At 27.2% G+C, this 18190-nt stretch overlaps 1 protein-coding gene across 1 annotated transcript; it reads left to right on the forward strand.

Moving 5' to 3' along the window:
- The first annotated feature begins 13641 nt into the window (after positions 1–13641).
- LOC114176666 (probable WRKY transcription factor 35) lies at positions 13642–17397 on the forward strand. Its single transcript, XM_028061774.1, has 3 exons — positions 13642–14542; positions 15329–15469; positions 16574–17397. The coding sequence occupies exons 1-3, from the start codon at positions 13938–13940 to the stop codon at positions 17055–17057; spliced, it is 1230 nt and encodes a 409-aa protein (XP_027917575.1). The 5' UTR covers positions 13642–13937; the 3' UTR covers positions 17058–17397.
- Positions 17398–18190: the final 793 nt, after the last annotated feature.

Raw genomic sequence — 18190 nt, forward strand, 5'->3', positions numbered from 1 at the left:
GCATAATTAAATACCTTATTTAGATCATTATACCTATCTCTAATGCATAACAAGATACATATTCAAATCATCTTCTTCTCTTACATATAAAGGTCACAATCTCACGAGGAAATCCATTTAAGCAAAATTCAATTTATCTTATACCAAGTTTTTCTTAAAAATCAATCTTAGACATGACATAGCTTGTTGTTATGATTAATAATATTCTCCATATCTCTATATATTAATAATTTTAATATTTCAGGACTTTTTTTTAAGAAAATATTTTGTATAAACAAAATATAAATATTTGATCTTATTAAAGAAAATATAAATATTTTATCATATTAAAGAAAATATTCTTAAAATGAAACAATCCTTCTTTTAGTTAAATTTCATGGATGGTTAACCTAGATTAAGAATTGTTAAGGATGTCTTACATTACAAGAAAATCCTCAATTATAAACCAATTTTAGAAACCAAAAATAGTTGGTCATTGTAATGATCAATTTATCGATTTACAAAATTAAAAATTATTGGTTACTGAAATATTTATTATTATAAATAAAAAATTATAATTGATGATTAAATTGGTCACTAATTAATTAGAAACTAATTTATAAACTAATTCATTTTGATAGCCAAAACCTAACTTATATTTAATTTTTAGTGACCAATTTTCTTTGGTAACTAAAATCATGATAACTAATTTTAAAGACCAAGATTTTTTTTTCATAATAGTAATTATTTTAGTAATTAATAACTTTTAATTTTGTATATTAATATTTAAATTGGTTACGATAATTACTGGTAGTTATTGATCATTAAAATTATTCATTATTTAAAATTTTTGTTGTGTTACATTATTAATCAGTTATAATTTTTTTTATATTGCATGAATTTTTATAAATAAAATATATTAGAAACTAAGAATAAACAACAGCAAATTGGTAAAAAGTAGACCGTAAACAGAATCTGAGTTTGTTTTTTTTTTCACAAAGGTGTTTATATTTTATATTATTTTTCTAGTACGTTTATGATTGATTCTGAAATGCTGTGAAACGCAATATAAAGTATAAAAATAAATAAACGTGTTGTTTTCTATGTCTGTGGAAGGTATAAAAATTTCTGGGCATTTTTTCCCCATATTATATTAATACTTATATTTGGTAATTATTATTTATAAAGCGTCAACCGACAATTAGGTCGATCTATTGCATGCACAGCGTGAAATCAGACATGCAATAATTACGTATCAAATTCAATAGCCTTTTACAACGCAGCATTCATTACACGAAGCGCACGACACGCAATCTCAGTCCACTGTATTAATGCTTGCCTTAATAAAAAATTTAAAAAGATGAAAATTTATGGAAAAAATATATATATCACTAAAATGTAAGAAGATAGAGAAGTACATTGTGTTCAAATCGAAAACATTTAAACCGGTCAAACAAACATAAAATATGAAACTGATTACTTTTAGATTTTGTAGATCTACTTTATTCTCAATGTTATTTAAAAGTTAAAACAACCAAACCAAATCATCGAATCAAATACTTATTCTAATTACATCAAATTGTTTATTATAGTTAAATATATTAATGTTATATATTTAAAAATAATTAAAATTTTATTAATATATGCACAAAAGTATTTTTCTATGATTTGATTGTATTTTGTTTATATCGTATTTCTCTTTATAACAATATAATAACAAATTTGTACATTAATATTTAATTATAAGTTATATAATTTATTTATTAATATTAAAGAAATTAAAAGTAACAAGTAGTGCTAAATGTAACTCCAAAATTTAAATGTATAGGTGTTTCAAGGGTTTTCTATATAATACTTCTTCGATATTGGTTAAATATGCTTAATAACTCAACTCGCGACATCGATTCGGTTAACAAACTATTATTTTTCAATCAAGATTAGTGTGTTGTTGTATAAGTTTCCACGATTAAAACAAAATTAATATACAAATCTCTTATGTTGTGGATCAAATTCACAAGTATATTCAATTTATACTGAAATCTCTTTTAATGTGTACTTTAATAAGGAATTTATGCATTTCTTTTCGAGAATCATAACTTTATCTTTTTGTATTCTATGTAAAGAAAAATGAAGAAAATGTAGAAGGAGATGAAGATGGATTGAAGTGAAGAATTGGGAATGTAAATTGCAGAAATATGAATTATACGAATATAAATTGTGACAAGCTAAATTATCAAGGATAAAAGAGAAACTAGTAAAGAAAATCTACTAAACAATGACTCAAATTGCTATATTCATCATTAGATTTTTCATTTCTCGTGTTTGCGACATTCTAGAGTTTTTAAATTGTACCCACAATTTGTCACCCCCATTTTATATCTGAATGACCTATTTATATTTTCTCTCATTTTTATGACAGTTAAATCCAAAATAAAATAAAACAAAAATTACATAAATTGTAATAACTGTTTTAAAATTGTTCGCATTGTGTTACTTGTGTCCATTTTCCTATTTTGTAGGGGTTAACAAACTAACTTCTCCTTCTATCTATCCTTTCTCGACCTTATAGAGCAAGTTTCTTTCGATGTTATCATGGTGTCCTAATGGATGAACTTTTTATTATCCTTTATATACTGGAAGATCACTTCTTTTGATTTTTCTCCTTGATCTCTTACATCTCGATATATCTCAGTCTTACATCATATTACCTCATTTAGTTCCTTTACTTTGATTGATTTTCTTACCTTGATTTCCTCTTTCAATGTCTCAATTTTTGATGCCTTGAACAATAAAATTTTAAAATTCAACAATAATATTATATTTGAATAATTATTTTTCTATAATAAAATAAAAATTTAGTCTAAGCAAAAAATAATCTTTGTGACCGAATTTTTAATTAAATATATGTTCACACACCACTAAGATTTCAGTAACTATAACATACTAACATATTGAAGAGCACCAACAACTAATCTATATAGAGAAAGATCATGAAAATAATATGAATAAGTTTTAGTAAGTTTATAATGAAATGTCATTGGAGAAGAAACATATTAAGCTTGATCCATTTCGGTCTTTTGTAAGAGATTTTTGATATAGTTGCATTGAGTTAAAAGAAGAGAACCATCAACAATGAATTTTATTTCAATATTAAGAAAACAATCTAGTTTGCCCAACTATTTGGGGAGGGGGAATTAGAGTGATGCTGAGAGATAACTTTTTGATCTAGAGAAATAAAATTGCCAGTAATTATGATATCATTCATATAAACCAAGATATATACCTTATTCTTGTTTGCATTATACATAAATATAGAGGGATCACACTTATGGGCAACAAATGCAAGCTAAAAAGGTGTCTCTTGGAGTCACTAAAACCATTCTCTCGGGACTTGATTGAGGCGATAAATGGCTTTGTGTAGCTTGCACGCTAGAGACTTATATTATAAACTTCAAACCCGGGGGGTTAGGTCATGTAGATGGTTTGAAGATAATCATTCATGAATAAACATGTTAAAGTGAGTCAACCTGACTCACACGGGTTGGCTCACCACGAGCCGGATTGAAAATGAGTGAACCGAACCCAGCTCACTTTATGGTGAGCCAAAAATTTTGCAACCCAGCTCAACCCATTATGGGTTGGTGGGTTAAGTGGGTTGGCTCACCAACCTACATAAAAAAATTATTGATGTATTTACTTTTAAGTATTCAAATATTTAAATGATTTTTTAAGAAATCATAAGATGACAATAATAGTCAAATCAAGAAGCAATGTCTTCATCATGCTCACCACTAATATATAATGAATTGTTTCCAAGAGAGTGTCCATATAGTCCAAGAAAACATGGCTAATATTACACATTTTCTATCATGCTATTCAACAAAATATAAATAAAAAAACTACACATTTTTGTTATGCTAATTTAGAAAAATTTGTTTATAAGACGGTTGCTTGAGTAATTTACTATAAAGATTATAGTTAAACATTAAAGTAACCATGTATATAACTTGATAATCAAATTAATTAAACATTTAAACTATTTAAATATTATTGAGCAACATTCTAGCCTTTAAAAATATAAAATTGTGAACCTATATAATTAGGAGTAGTAAATAGTTATTAAAAAAAATAAAAAAATTGTAATTTTTTTTGTGAGTTAAGTGGGTCAATCCATCTTCAACTCGGCTCGAACTCGTTTAATCCGTGGGTTAACTGAGCAGAGTTGAGTTCTACTCACTTTTAAAAAAAATGAATTTTTTTCAACCCAACTTGATTCAAACCCGTGGTGAAGCCGGGTTGACTCGCGGGTTAAATCCTATTTTGACATTTTTAATCGTAAAAATTATACTTATAGTGTCAAACAACTCTTCTGTACCCAAGTTTAAAACACACATGGGACTAAAAATTGGCATAATGACCTCGTCCTCCATCGTAACTGCGATGACCATAACAACCTCCATAGTAATTGTAATAATTATTGTTATGATTGTTGTAATAATTGCACATGTTTATTTCTGAAAATATTTGTGAAGTTGCTCCCAAATATGATATTAATGAACATAGCCGATCAATCGAGATAAAATTGACAAAGAAAGAGTCAATTGAAGCCAGAACAAAAGTATCTCATCTTATGGTTCCCAACTATAATACATTGGATTTTCATTTCCCGTCTCATGATTTTCCTTAGTGAGAAATCGGAACAAATTGTTGAAGTTTGTGTGTCTTAACTATCGGTTCTAACTTGTTGCTATAAAAGAAAATTATAATCACTCGATTTATAAGAAATTGGATGAAATGAAAGAACAACAAAGGTGAAGAAAACATTATTTTGAGTTAACTCCATTGATGGATCTTTCAAACGCCAAATACCATGATAGAAAACAAAATAGAAAAAAGAGAAGAGAAGAACGAAGAGTATGAGAATTGTCCTATACACTAATATCATATAATGTTCGAATGTTAATTTTGTAGCTTATCATATCCTATCATAAATTATTAGCCACTAAACAAGCCCTTTGCATACCTTACATGCTAATATGTTGAGAAATTAATACATTAAAAATCAGTTTAACTTGAAAAAATAATTATTCTTCTCTCTTTATTTAAGGTTTATATTCTATAAAAGTTTTTATATTCATAAATTTACAATAATCATGTCGTGATAATATTAATAAAAAACAAAAGCATAGTAAAAGAAGTTATCTCATGTTCATAATACTTAATGGTATTTCCTCCAACTTTAAGTAGTTTGAGAAAACTTTGATCCCCAAATTGTTTTAATATATATATATATATATAATAAATTATTTTAATTTTAGAATATTTTATATATGTAACACTCCTAAAAATTTTGTATTTTTAGTTTAACACTACAAAATATTTATTAAAAAATCACTTATTTTTATTTTTACACTGCAAAAATTTACTAAAGATTCGCTAGTGATAATATACTTTTATATAGGAATTAGTGTGAGAGAAGGTTTTAGATTAAACATTATACAAACCATGATTTGACCCAATAAAAAGTCAGATTTTTTTTTTACTTTTACTAAATTTATGGATTAAGAACCAAAATCATGTTCTATGTGCTTATAAAAAAATCAAGTTCGACTATGCCTCGGTCATGATTTCGCCAAATATATTATTAAATCAAGGTTTAGAGTGTACATAACGATACTCCAAATCTGCACTAATTTAAGCAGATTTTAATTACCGTCTCATAAGCGTAATTAAGCAGATTTTAATTGTGATTATGCCATTTCTCATTATAAATTATAATAAAAAAATTTAGGAAGATTTAGCTATTAAAAATTATAAAAATAACTTAAGAAAATGTTAAATAATAAAGAATTAAAGTACAGTTTAATCCACTAATTATTTTAGTTGGAATAATTTATTGAGCAACTGGTAAAGTGTTTGACGGCCCTCACTTAATTGGGCTCGCAGATGGGCCAAACTTAACAAGTTTGAAATAGTTAGCTAGGTGATTATGCAGGGATCTTTCTTCTTACACCTCCAAGCATTTCTTTTGCATCTTCAAAATTTCTTTAAATTCTCAAAATATCTTTGATCACTTGAAACTCACGGACATCACACCTCCAAAAATACTCTCGGATGTCAACTTCCGGAAGTCAAAATATATGACTTCCGGAAGTTAAAATATATCATCGGAAGTCGACTTCCAGAAGTCAAAATATATCACCGAAATTCGACTTCCGAAAGTCAAAATATATCACCGAAAGTCGACTTCCGGAAATAAAAAATCATTACTAAAAATCAACTTTCGGAAATAAAAAATTATTACTGGAAGACGACTTCCAAAAATAAAAAACATATTACTAGAAGTCGACTTTCGAATATGAAAAAGAATTATATATTTTATTTTATTTTAATTTTTAAAACATTTATTAAAAATTATAAAATATATAAATTTTAAAAACAAATTACTTTAAAAAATAAAATAATAAATAATAAAAATATTAAATAAAAATTTAAAAATAATTAAAAATAAAATAATAAAACTTTAAATTAAAATATATATATATATATATATATATATATATATATATATGACTTCCGTATATACATAAACAGAAGTCAAAGTCTATATATATATATATATATATATATATATATATATATATATATATATATATATATATATATATATATATATATATATTTCTGTTTTTAGTTAAAGTTTTGTTATTTTAATTTAAATTATTTTTTAATTTTATTTATTTTATTGATATTATTATAATTATTTTATTTATATATTTCATGTGTATAATATTTTATATTTTATTTGAATTTTTTTAATTTTGTTTAAAATTTAAATATTTAATTTTAATCAAATTTTTAAAATCTTTTCAATTATATATTTTTTATATTTTTAAATTTTGAATTTAATTTTATATAATTTATTAAAAATTTAATAAAAATAAAAAGAATTAAAAAATCATATTTAAAATATTATATATAAATAATATATAAATAATGAAATTTAAAATTAAAAAAAGAACGATATATATATATATATATATATATATACTTTTTTTAATTTAAAGTTTTATTATTTTAAAATGAATTTAAATATTAAATAAAATTAAATGAAGCAGAATAATTTTTTTATTTTTTTTATTTATTTAAAGTTTAATATTATTTTAATTTTACATATTTTTATATTTATATTTATTTTTAGTATATTAAATAAAAATAAAATTATATATATAGATATTAATATTTTTAAAAAAATATATATTAAGAAATATGAAAACATAAAAAATAAATAAAATAATAAACTAAAAAAATCATTAAAAGTTAAAAAATGTAAATTTTAAAAAGAATTAAAAATATTTAAAATAAAATTTGCTTTTTACTTACGGAAGTCAACTTCCGGAGAATGTTTTTTGACTTCCGGAAATGTTTTTTTACTTCCGGAAATATTTTTTGACTTTCGGAAGTCGACTTCCGGTGATAATTTTTGACTTTTGGAAGTCGACTTCCGGGAATATTTTTTTACTTTCGGAAATATTTTTTGACTTTCGGAAGTCGACTTTCGGTGATAATTTTTGACTTCTGGAAGTCGACTTCCGGTGATAAATTTTGACTTCCGAAAATTGACTTTCGATGATATATTTTGACTTTCGGAAGTCATATACTTTGACTTCCGGAAGTCAACATAATTTTGGAGGTGTGGTGTGTGCGGGTTTCCTTAAATGATCAAAGAATTTTTTGGAAATTTAAAGAAATTTTGGAGGTACAAGAAGAAAGACCCTTATGCAGCAGGGTCATTTGTGGCACCCTCTAATTGCTAATTTATCTCCAGTTTTAGTTTAGTTGTTTAAAAAAATCATTTTAAAAAATGAAAATAGAAAACGTTTCACTAATAATGTTAGGTTCTCGTGCCTTTATTTTTTTTTATATTAGTCATATTTTAATATATTCTTTAATTTTATAAATAATATATTAGTATATGTAGTTAAATAATTTATATTCACACATGTCTTATGTAATTTGTTAGAAGTCCCAGATCTAGAGATAGAATAATTTTTTAATATATAAGTAGATAAAAATCTTATTTTATAAATTATTTTTGTAGGGTTGAGTTAGATTTAAATTATTTAAATATGTGTTTTCAAAAATGTTATTTTTATAACTTTTTTGTTTTTGTAATTATAATAAAATGCATTGATAGTGTATATAATTTTTTGTATGATACATTATCTTATTAACATAAAATTTATACCTAAAATATAGGTTTTGTTATACAAAACTATATTAAGAGAGTAAGTAATATAACGTCAAATTGTTAGTCCGTAATGTCATTTTTCATAATGTTCATTTTCGTTTTAGTTACTAATTGTTAGGCTGTGATTTAACTATTATTTATTGAACATATTATGTAAAATGCATGCTTGAAATGCATTTACTTTATTTACTTTTCTAGTTTCTCTCAACCTTCCTCTGGGTTGAAATATCTATGAACCAAAGACTCTTTTTGTCACAACGAAAAGACAAACACCAAAATGAGATATGAACACATTTTTGAACTTCAATGTTCTCAAGAGTTACTTGAAAAGATCCACAATTAATCCCTAAATAAAGGCTTAAGATTCATTGATCTCTATCCCTAGTTTAGGGAAAAAAAGTCGTTTGTATCACATGGCCCAAAGTTTTTAGGTTAATATACTGGTACGAAGTTGAGGCTAAAAAATGCAACATATCTTACTCTGCACTTTCCAATGCATTTTCCTTATCTTCATGAATTGGCGATGCATGTGCCACATTTCTTAGTCTCTGATATATCATTAGTTTGACTTATAATTGCACCAATTGAAAGTGAATACAGGAAAGAAAAAAAAAAATGTGTGAGAAATAGTGAGATCATAATAAGTTAGTGACTTTTAAAAACCATTGGAGGAGTTGCATGTGTATGAGATGGTCCAGAGCCACTACAACATTGTACAGCTAAGTCTAGTAAAAGTAGGCACTGTGTTTGGTGGTTGGAAGCAAGAACCCCACACCACATCCCTTCAGATATAAAGTCAGCTTCTGCTTCCTCTTGCAACTTGCAATTACTTTCTTTCCTTAAAATTAGGCTGCCGTAAATTGATGCCTAGTTGGATACCTATTTTTAAGGGAATGTAACTTTTAACTTTGTTTCAATATTGAATCAAACTCGTATCGGCAAGATATAAGATAGATTTATAAGATATAAAGTGAATATAAATCTTACCTTACAAACAAATAAACAAATTTAATAAAGTTAAGCGAAATTTAAAAATTTACTTCTTAAGATGGTATGAGAATTTATTATTTGAGTGACAATTGTTTGTTGTGTCTATAGTAACATTTATTATCGAATTGCTATAAGACTATCCATCAATGTTTAGACGTTTAATGTGTATTGAAGATCTCACATCCACTAAAAATACCTATTTACAGTATATAAAAGTGAGTGCAAACTTAATCTTATAAATTGATTTTATAAAATTAAATTAGACTTAAAATCTACTCCTTAAAAATTAATGTGTTGATTTAGTTATTTTTGAATATACTCTTAAAAATAGTGTAAAAGTATTACCGGTAATATTCACATATATGAAGTGCAACTTAGGATGAATCAAACAAATAGTGTGGCTATAAACCCTAGAAAAAATCTCAGTTAGTTTAAGTGTTTTTTTTTTCTCTCAAAACAGTAATTTGTTTAAGTATATTAATTAAATTGGGTCATCAAGTTTTACTTAAATTAAAAGATCAAATCAAAGGATCATGTGCTTTTATATATCAGAGTGTGTATTTTGAATGAAGTTGGTTTTATAAAATTAATTATATTTGATTGTTTTTATCTTCAAATTAACTTTCTTAATAAGTTTAGTATAACTTTTCAACCTACAGTATCACTTCCGATGAAACCGAAATTAAAATAAAAAAAAAATCAATTTGACCTAATCGTATTCAAACATTTATACTTCTGTAAAATTAAATTTGATAAATCAATTCTCATTATTCACACCATTAAACCTAGCACCCTTAGTTCAATTTCAAGGAGCACGAAGCTTGGATTCAATATTTTTTTTTACAGAAGTTTTTGGTGTTATCTCTCTACTCTATCTTATTAATATGAACACATTATAAAAATAAAAGTCACATTCCTCTGAATCTAATACCCAAGATATGGAGTTTGTTCACTTTTTATATTTTACACCTTTTTTCTATAGTAGCTCACTTCATGACCCGAGTATCCCTCACTCAGAAGCCAATGAACATAGCTAAAAGAATATTTTAGTGCATATAGGTTTAATTTTCTTGCAGTTTGTGAGAAAATTACTTAGATGGACAGCAGCATCACATGGTAAGATGGTGATAATCCTCATTTTTTGGAATAGAAAATCCTTGTTAATAAACAGGGTATTGGTGGAAGTAGAAGAATCTCAGTTCCGTGGTTTGTCTGGTGTGTGATTGCCAAATCATGCAAACATATGGACCAAGTGTTTCTTGCCCATAATGACCATGAAAAAACATGTATCTCTCTTACTTTCAGAATCATCAAAGAATGATGCCGTCATTTGTATATTATTATTCAACAAACAATTATATATATATATATATATATATATATATATATATATATATATATATATATATATATATATATATATGAGAAAAATTGAAAGAAAAAATTGCACGCAACATTTTAAAAATTAAGTTATGTCAAATTTTTCGTGATTAGATGTAAATTTGGATTGAACCCCTTTCGATCAAATGTATATAGAATTTTTACTTATAATCCTTTGTAGTGAGACATAACAAGTTACTCTTATTTATATTTAATTATTTGTGATCAAACGATAAATGTTTCATTTATGTTTAATCACATATGATTCGATATAAAGGACATTTATTATGTCTAACCACAAATAGTTAAATGTAAAAAAGTTTCTCTTATTTACGAAAAATGTCATCACATAATTATATGGTTTATTCTTTGTATTAGATTTAAAAATTGACATAGTTTACCTATTTTTTACTAGTATTTAAATAATAAAAATTAAATAGATATACGTTATGACATTTATTTAACTAATTATTTTATCAGTGATTTTTATCAAATATTTTTAACACAATAAATTAATTTATCACTTCAAAATTATAAATTATGAACTTATTAACTAGCAATTTATTAACTAGTAACAGCTATTAACTAGCTTATAAACTAACTTTTCCAAAGAAAATCTATAATTATTGTCCTTTAATGTTTTATTCTCCAAATTATCTATAAATTAATGTGTAAATAGGAAGTATTTAATAGATGCAAATATTTAAAATAAAATATTGGATAAAATGTATATTATAATAATAAAAATATTGTTCGTTATTCATACAAAATAACTATAATTTTGGTTTAGTCGTATCTTTAGTATGTGCCATCAAAATGTTATTTAGACAGTGTCGTGTACAAAAAATATGAGTGACGTGTTATATCTTTTATACCATAAGTATTATCAATCTTTGTTTTTAGTATCATTTAAAAAAGTTGACTGATCTTAACGCAATATGTATAATTTCGTTTGGATTTTATTCACACATATTAAATGGTCCATTAAATGCTTATATTAACGATGAAACGCCAGGAAATAAAGTGACCCGTTTTATTTATTTTAAACTAAAATAATTTCTTTGAATACAAAAATACTATTATATTTTTTTAACTTTTTTAAAGATCTCCTCTTTTCGAACTTATTTGCCTTCTTCTTTACTTTAATGAATTATTTTAGTTAAAAATAATGCTTCAAGTCACATGGTTACATATAAGTAACTAATATACATTTTTTTCGTTCAATTGATAATTTAATTATGCAATTAATAAAAAAAGTTAACATTTGAATTTTTTCCATACACATGGCAGCAGAAGATCGCTTAGTGGATCTCATTTAGACCCATTTCATATTTTGTTGATTTACTAAACACTTTTTAACTTTTCGCCTATTTTAATAATATGTTTCTTGAGGATTGTGGTTCCATACTTGTTTAATGTACTTATAATGAACCAAATCAACTCCATGTGAATTCTTTATTTAAGATTCCACAATTTATATGAAATTAATGTGTAAACCACTCATATTGTGGACTAACTTTACAAATATATTTAATTCACTATATTCTTTTTTGATACAAACTTGAGTAAAAAATTCGTATATTTCTTTTCAACAATCATATTTTTATATTTTTTATATATAACAATGGAATAGTGTATGGAAAATGAAAGGTCACAGGAAAACGAAAAAGATAAAGATGGATTAAAGCGATCATCTGAAAATGTAAATCGTAAGAAGATAAATTATCAAAAATAAAACAAAAGTTGGTAAAGAAAATTTATCAAAATGGTGAGTCAAATTATAACATTCATTACTAGATTTATCATTTCTCCTCTTTGTGAGGTTCATGGAGTAACCACAAATTTGTTTATATTTAAATAATCTATTTATATTTTCTCATTTTTATAACAGTTAAACCAAAATAAAATAAAATAAATTACAAAAATTATAATAACTACTCAAAAACCACCGACGTTGTGTTATACATACTTAACCTATGTTTTACAACAATCATCAGTGAGTTAATCTCTTTTCATTATAATAAGATTGTCCATAACAAAATTAAATATTAGGATTTAAGTGTTAGTTATACATTTTTTATCTTCAGTAACATTCTACCCTTTTCATTCTTAAATTAAAGTATATTTTTGGTAACCTTGAATATCTTTATTTGTTTTTTCGTTCTAGTGCTCTCCTTTTCAGTGTAATCTTAAGTAGCGAAGATATATTAAGTATACTAACATGTATTTAAGAATATACTAATACACATATAATTAGGTGTTCAAATAAAAAAACGAGGAGTCAAATTGAATGATGCGAAACGTTTCTCCGATAAATGCGGTTACTTGTCGCCTCTTTTATTGTTTTGGAGAGGTGACCATTCCATAATTTTTCATTAACTGAGAGAAAAATAGAAACAAAGGAATACTTAATTAATTATATTAACAAAACATAATACCACATTTTTTTATCTTTGATGACAGCGTTGGATAAATTATACTGTTATTCCTTCACTTAAGATTCCCCAACTTTTATCTATAATTAATGATAATATATTATTAATTAAGAATATAATTGAGTATGACATGCATTTAATTTAAATAAACACATTATTTGTTTTTTTTTAATTACACTCGCTCCATCTCTTATATCTATGTCGATTTTGAAAAGAAAGATTCATTATACTTTTCTTTTGAAAATTTAATAATATTTTTACTTTTTTTTATACACTCATTCCTTACACACCCCTTTATTGTTTTAGACAGAGAGAATTGGATAAAATAATAACAAAAACTGTACAATTGTTTTGAATTATTATAATTTTTTATTCTTGAACATGTATAGAAAGGAAACACAAGAGTAATAAATACACATTAATTAATTAATTAATTAATTTGTCCATGAGCGTGTGACAAGTACAGTATAACCTAACTAACGTGTATGTAAGAAATATTTTTTGTTATATCTCACCTCAACAACATCCTTTTTAATAGTCCTAAAATTCTTGTTTTCTTCTTATTTATTTAATGAAATAGTTGCGTATGAATGGGAGCGCTTGGAGAAGGTGTGTTAAAAGTCAGCGTCGTGTGTGTTTTTCAATTCTCTTCTGTGTGCATTTGGAGAAAGGAACAGTCAGTTTTCAACCTCCAAAACCTGTTCATTTGCTTTTTCTTGCCCCTTAGTAGCCACAATAAATCTCATTTCCTCATCACAAAGTTTTCACTCTCACTACTCATCGGAAAAACCTCTATGATCCTCACACTCACACAACAAAATTCCTAGCTTTGCATATTCATGGTCCAAAACATGGCACCGTTAATTTCCTGCTACCTGAAGAATTTTCACTAAGGAAAAAGCATGTGCAACAACAACATCCTTGGCCCAATTATGGAGAACTATCAAGGTGATTTGAGTGACATAATTCGTGCTAGTGGTGCATCATATGGCAGTTGCAGCATGGGAACTTCATCGTCTAAAGCTTGTGCTCCTTTTTCTCTCGATCACTGGCAGTTTTCTTCTGTTTTGGAAGGGTTTGATGGAAACTTTGGTGATCCATTCTCAAACACGAGAGATCCCTTTCTACACCAGCTCACAACAAGTTCTGCAGAAATTAGCAGTTCTGGGGCATTGGAAGAAGCAACCTTTTTCGGTGGTGGGGTTGCTGCTAGTAGCAGTAGTAGTAGAAACAGTTGTGTTTTGAAAGAAACGATTTTTGAGGATGATGACACGAGAAGGCCTTGTAATAGCATATTGGAAAACATGATTCAGATCTCTCCCCCCAATCACAAGTTACCCATGTTGCCAGTGGTGGAATCTTTGTCAAGGGCACTCAAGCCTTCTGGTGTGGTTTTAGGTGATACCATGATTAATGTGAAGAACTCTGAAGATGATTGCTTGGTGGGTAACAGCAACACAAAAGAAATGCAGATCTCACCTCCTCGGAATCCAGGTTTTAAGAGAAGGTGAGGTATTAGTTAATTGATTAGTCAAATGGTAAATTATAATACTGAATTATAAATAGAGAACTGCTTCCAAGAATTGAGTTTAATTATATCTTTTCCATTAGTTTTATGTTGGCATCATAGATTTTGGGAACTTAAATTTCAGTGAAAACCATGGTGAGGTAATAAAGTAGGGTTTGGCATGAATGAGTGAGGTAACTGTTTTGTCTTATTTTCCTGATATGTTTGGTTGACTGCATCTGGTCATAAAAACTAAGAGGATTATAATTAGTTTCATGTTGGAAACAGTTGATTGTGATTAAGACTAAACATGGTGCATCGATGCCTTTACCAGGGTTAATCCACCTGAAAAGTAGAGCTAGCTAGATAGGTGTCACCATAGCAGTCACATACTGAGCTTTCAACAAAGCTTATCGTAAACTACTTTTCTTCCGAACACACCTGAAATGTTCTGTTCCTTTGATCATCGGATAAAAACCATATCCCTTTTCTTATCCACAAAAAAATTCCACTATTTCAGTGGAATTAACTCTAAACCAGAAAGTTTAAACACCCTGCTGTAGCTATTAAGCAGACACGTATATATATAATTGAGAAATTATATTTTTATAACAACTTTTAGAATGCTTCTATAAATAGGAAAGAGAAAAGAATGTGACAAAAAGACAGGGAAAAAAATATTTACATTACAATATATTAAACATATTGTAACTCCATGATATTAAGGTTTTTAGTTGAAGTTAAAGGAGAATGATGTAATAGTATGATAGTGTTGTGTAATTGCAGGAAGAGTCCGGCAAAGAAATCTATCTGTGTTCCTGCACCAGCTGCACCAAACAGCAGACAAAGTGGAGAGGTAGTCCCTTCTGATCTGTGGGCTTGGAGAAAATATGGTCAGAAACCCATTAAAGGTTCTCCATATCCAAGGTAACTTATTGGAATAGTGTAATCTTTCTCGGAAAGAGATAAGGTATTTTAATCAAGATTTTTCCTAACTTCCTTAAACAAACATAGCACGTAAAGTGACCAAATTTTAGTACAGAATTTTAGGTTTTATATGCTTTGTTAATTAAAGTTGTAGTTTGGTTTTGTTAATCTGTCCAGTAAAGAAACATTGGTAAAGTTTTAAATCTGATTAATCAAAAACACTGTATAATAATCACTCAAAGTACCACACTTAAGTTTGTCCCATGTATAAGTGGAAAAATAATATTGTGTTCACTCTTATATTAAACTATTTGATAAACTTAAACCCACACAACTTATGTAATTTTAATTTTTTTACTTCACACTTTTCTTTACTTTTGTTATGATTATTACGTTTACAGAAAGAAAAAAAGAAGAAGCTATACACAACACTGTAATCACAAACTATTATGATAAGATACTATTATTTTTAATAATTACATTGAAAGTATTATCGGTTAGTGAAGTGACATTGTCATCAATGCTTGATGACTAAATATTATGTTTAAAGTTAATTTTTTTATAATATCAGCGTAATTCATTTTCAATAACTACCTAATCAATAAATGTGTTTCAAAATAAATATTATAAATTCAATTGTTTATATTGAATGTTTTCTTAAAAATGTTATAATTACATTCAATTAAATTCTTTGTAAAATTAGCAAAATCATGCCAACGCCACAGACAAATATTGTAATCGTGCAGTATAAGATGTAAATCAGGTGTTAATTTCTTTTGATTATACCCTCCAAAGAAAAATGACACCTCAACAGATAAAACTAACATTATTTTTTTATAATCACGTATCACACTTTCATTGGGTGACAAGGAAATCAAGGAAGCACTGAGATTGTGTTGATATTTTTTCATTATTTCTTTACCCAGTGTTCTTTGGGTCACGGTTTGAGGTTTAAAAACAACTAGGTAAAGTTATTTGTATCCCATTCCAAAAGCTTTCTTTGGCAAATGTTTTACGTCAAGCAATTTATTTTTATGGTACGTAACAATGGTTGAGGTGGAGTAATTCACGATGTTTGTGTCTCTCTCTTGCTACCACATGTAGGGGTTACTATAGATGCAGCAGCTCAAAGGGTTGTCCTGCAAGAAAACAAGTTGAGAGAAGCAGAACAGATCCAAACCTGTTGGTGATTACTTACACGTCAGAGCACAACCATCCATGGCCAACTCACAGAAATGCTCTCGCTGGTTCTTCTCGATCTCAACCTTCATCCAAGGGCAACAACAACTTTGATGCTTCAAAGAATGAAGAAACCAGTCCCCAACACGAGGAAGAGCAGCATGAAGAGAGCAACAGTGACAGCAATAATGTGAATAACAGTGCATGTGTTCAGGAAGATGGAGAATTCAGTGACATTGGACTCCCTTACAGTGCATGTGTTCATCAGGGTTTGTTTGCAGAGTTTGGAGAAATAGAAAAAGCTCACTCACTTAACCTAATGTTTCCACCACAAGGTTTTGATGATCACCAAAGGGAATCCAACGCTTTAGATTCATTCCATATCTTTGACTGGAGCGCTGATATGTAACAGCACCAATTTGAAGAATCTAATTGAAGAAGCATGCAGCACCTTCCTCACAAAAACCTTTTAATAGGTGCAGGTCATCATCGGATTTCAAATATGTCATGTGGGGGAGATTTGAGATCACAAAAACACTTTTCTTGTTTCTAGTTTTTCTTTTTTCTTTACCTGTCATTTCGCATAACAGTGAGGAGGTAAATTAGTGGAAGAAAAATGGGATTGTATATGTGGGAGTGCTGCTTGATGGGAAGCACAGAGAAGGAGTCCCACGTTCCCTTTGGAATATTGGTGGATGGGACAGAAAGCTGAGGAACAGAAGATTTTAACAGTTAAAACAATTTCTAGAGACTTTATTCATTCAAAATCACACTCAGTAGGTTAATGATTAAAGGATGAGAGCCTAGTCCTTTCATCTTTTCCAAGTGGGAAAAATTATTTTAGGCCACACCCTCCTTCACCATGTGCCTTGTTCTTCAAGTGATCACACCAAGAATTTAAATGGGCTCCAAGGTTTTAGGTTTTAATACGCAGATTAACTTTTCTATACGGGGAAGATATCATAAAGTCATTTACAGTAAATATGGAAATGTAAATTTTATTTTATAAGTTGATTTTATAGGATTGAGTTAGATTTAAAGTTTAATTTTTAATATGGTATCAGAGTCATAAATCTATTTTAATGAAATTTAATATTTGTTAAGTTTATTATATCACTTACCATCAGATCATCTATTAATATATAGTCTTATGTTCGAAATGTATATATTTTAAAGTGAAATCATATGTTGAGAGTCTTCTGTGGACAAAAATAAAATCAATTTAGAGTATATATGTATATGCAAATTTTATCTTACAAAAGTCGTTTTTGTTAGCTAAAATAAAAGATTAATAAGGTAAACAAAGTAAAGTAATTAATATATGGTTACCGTGTTGCTACCCTTTCTCTCTTACATAGGACATCCAAGCTTTGGTTCCTCAGTTTTCTGTTTGCTATCCACAGACCTTGTTATTTTTCTTCTCTTTTTTTCTGAATGATTGCTTCAGTTTGTTACTATTCAATGGATTTAAAGTTTACTGGTGTTTTTCACAAAGATGATTCTATTGTGCTTTTATCTGTTTGTTTGTACTAGTAGTTTCTG

Source organism: Vigna unguiculata, chromosome 3 (genome assembly GCF_004118075.2).
Source record: "Vigna unguiculata cultivar IT97K-499-35 chromosome 3, ASM411807v1, whole genome shotgun sequence".
NCBI classification, from domain to species: Eukaryota; Viridiplantae; Streptophyta; class Magnoliopsida; order Fabales; family Fabaceae; genus Vigna; species Vigna unguiculata.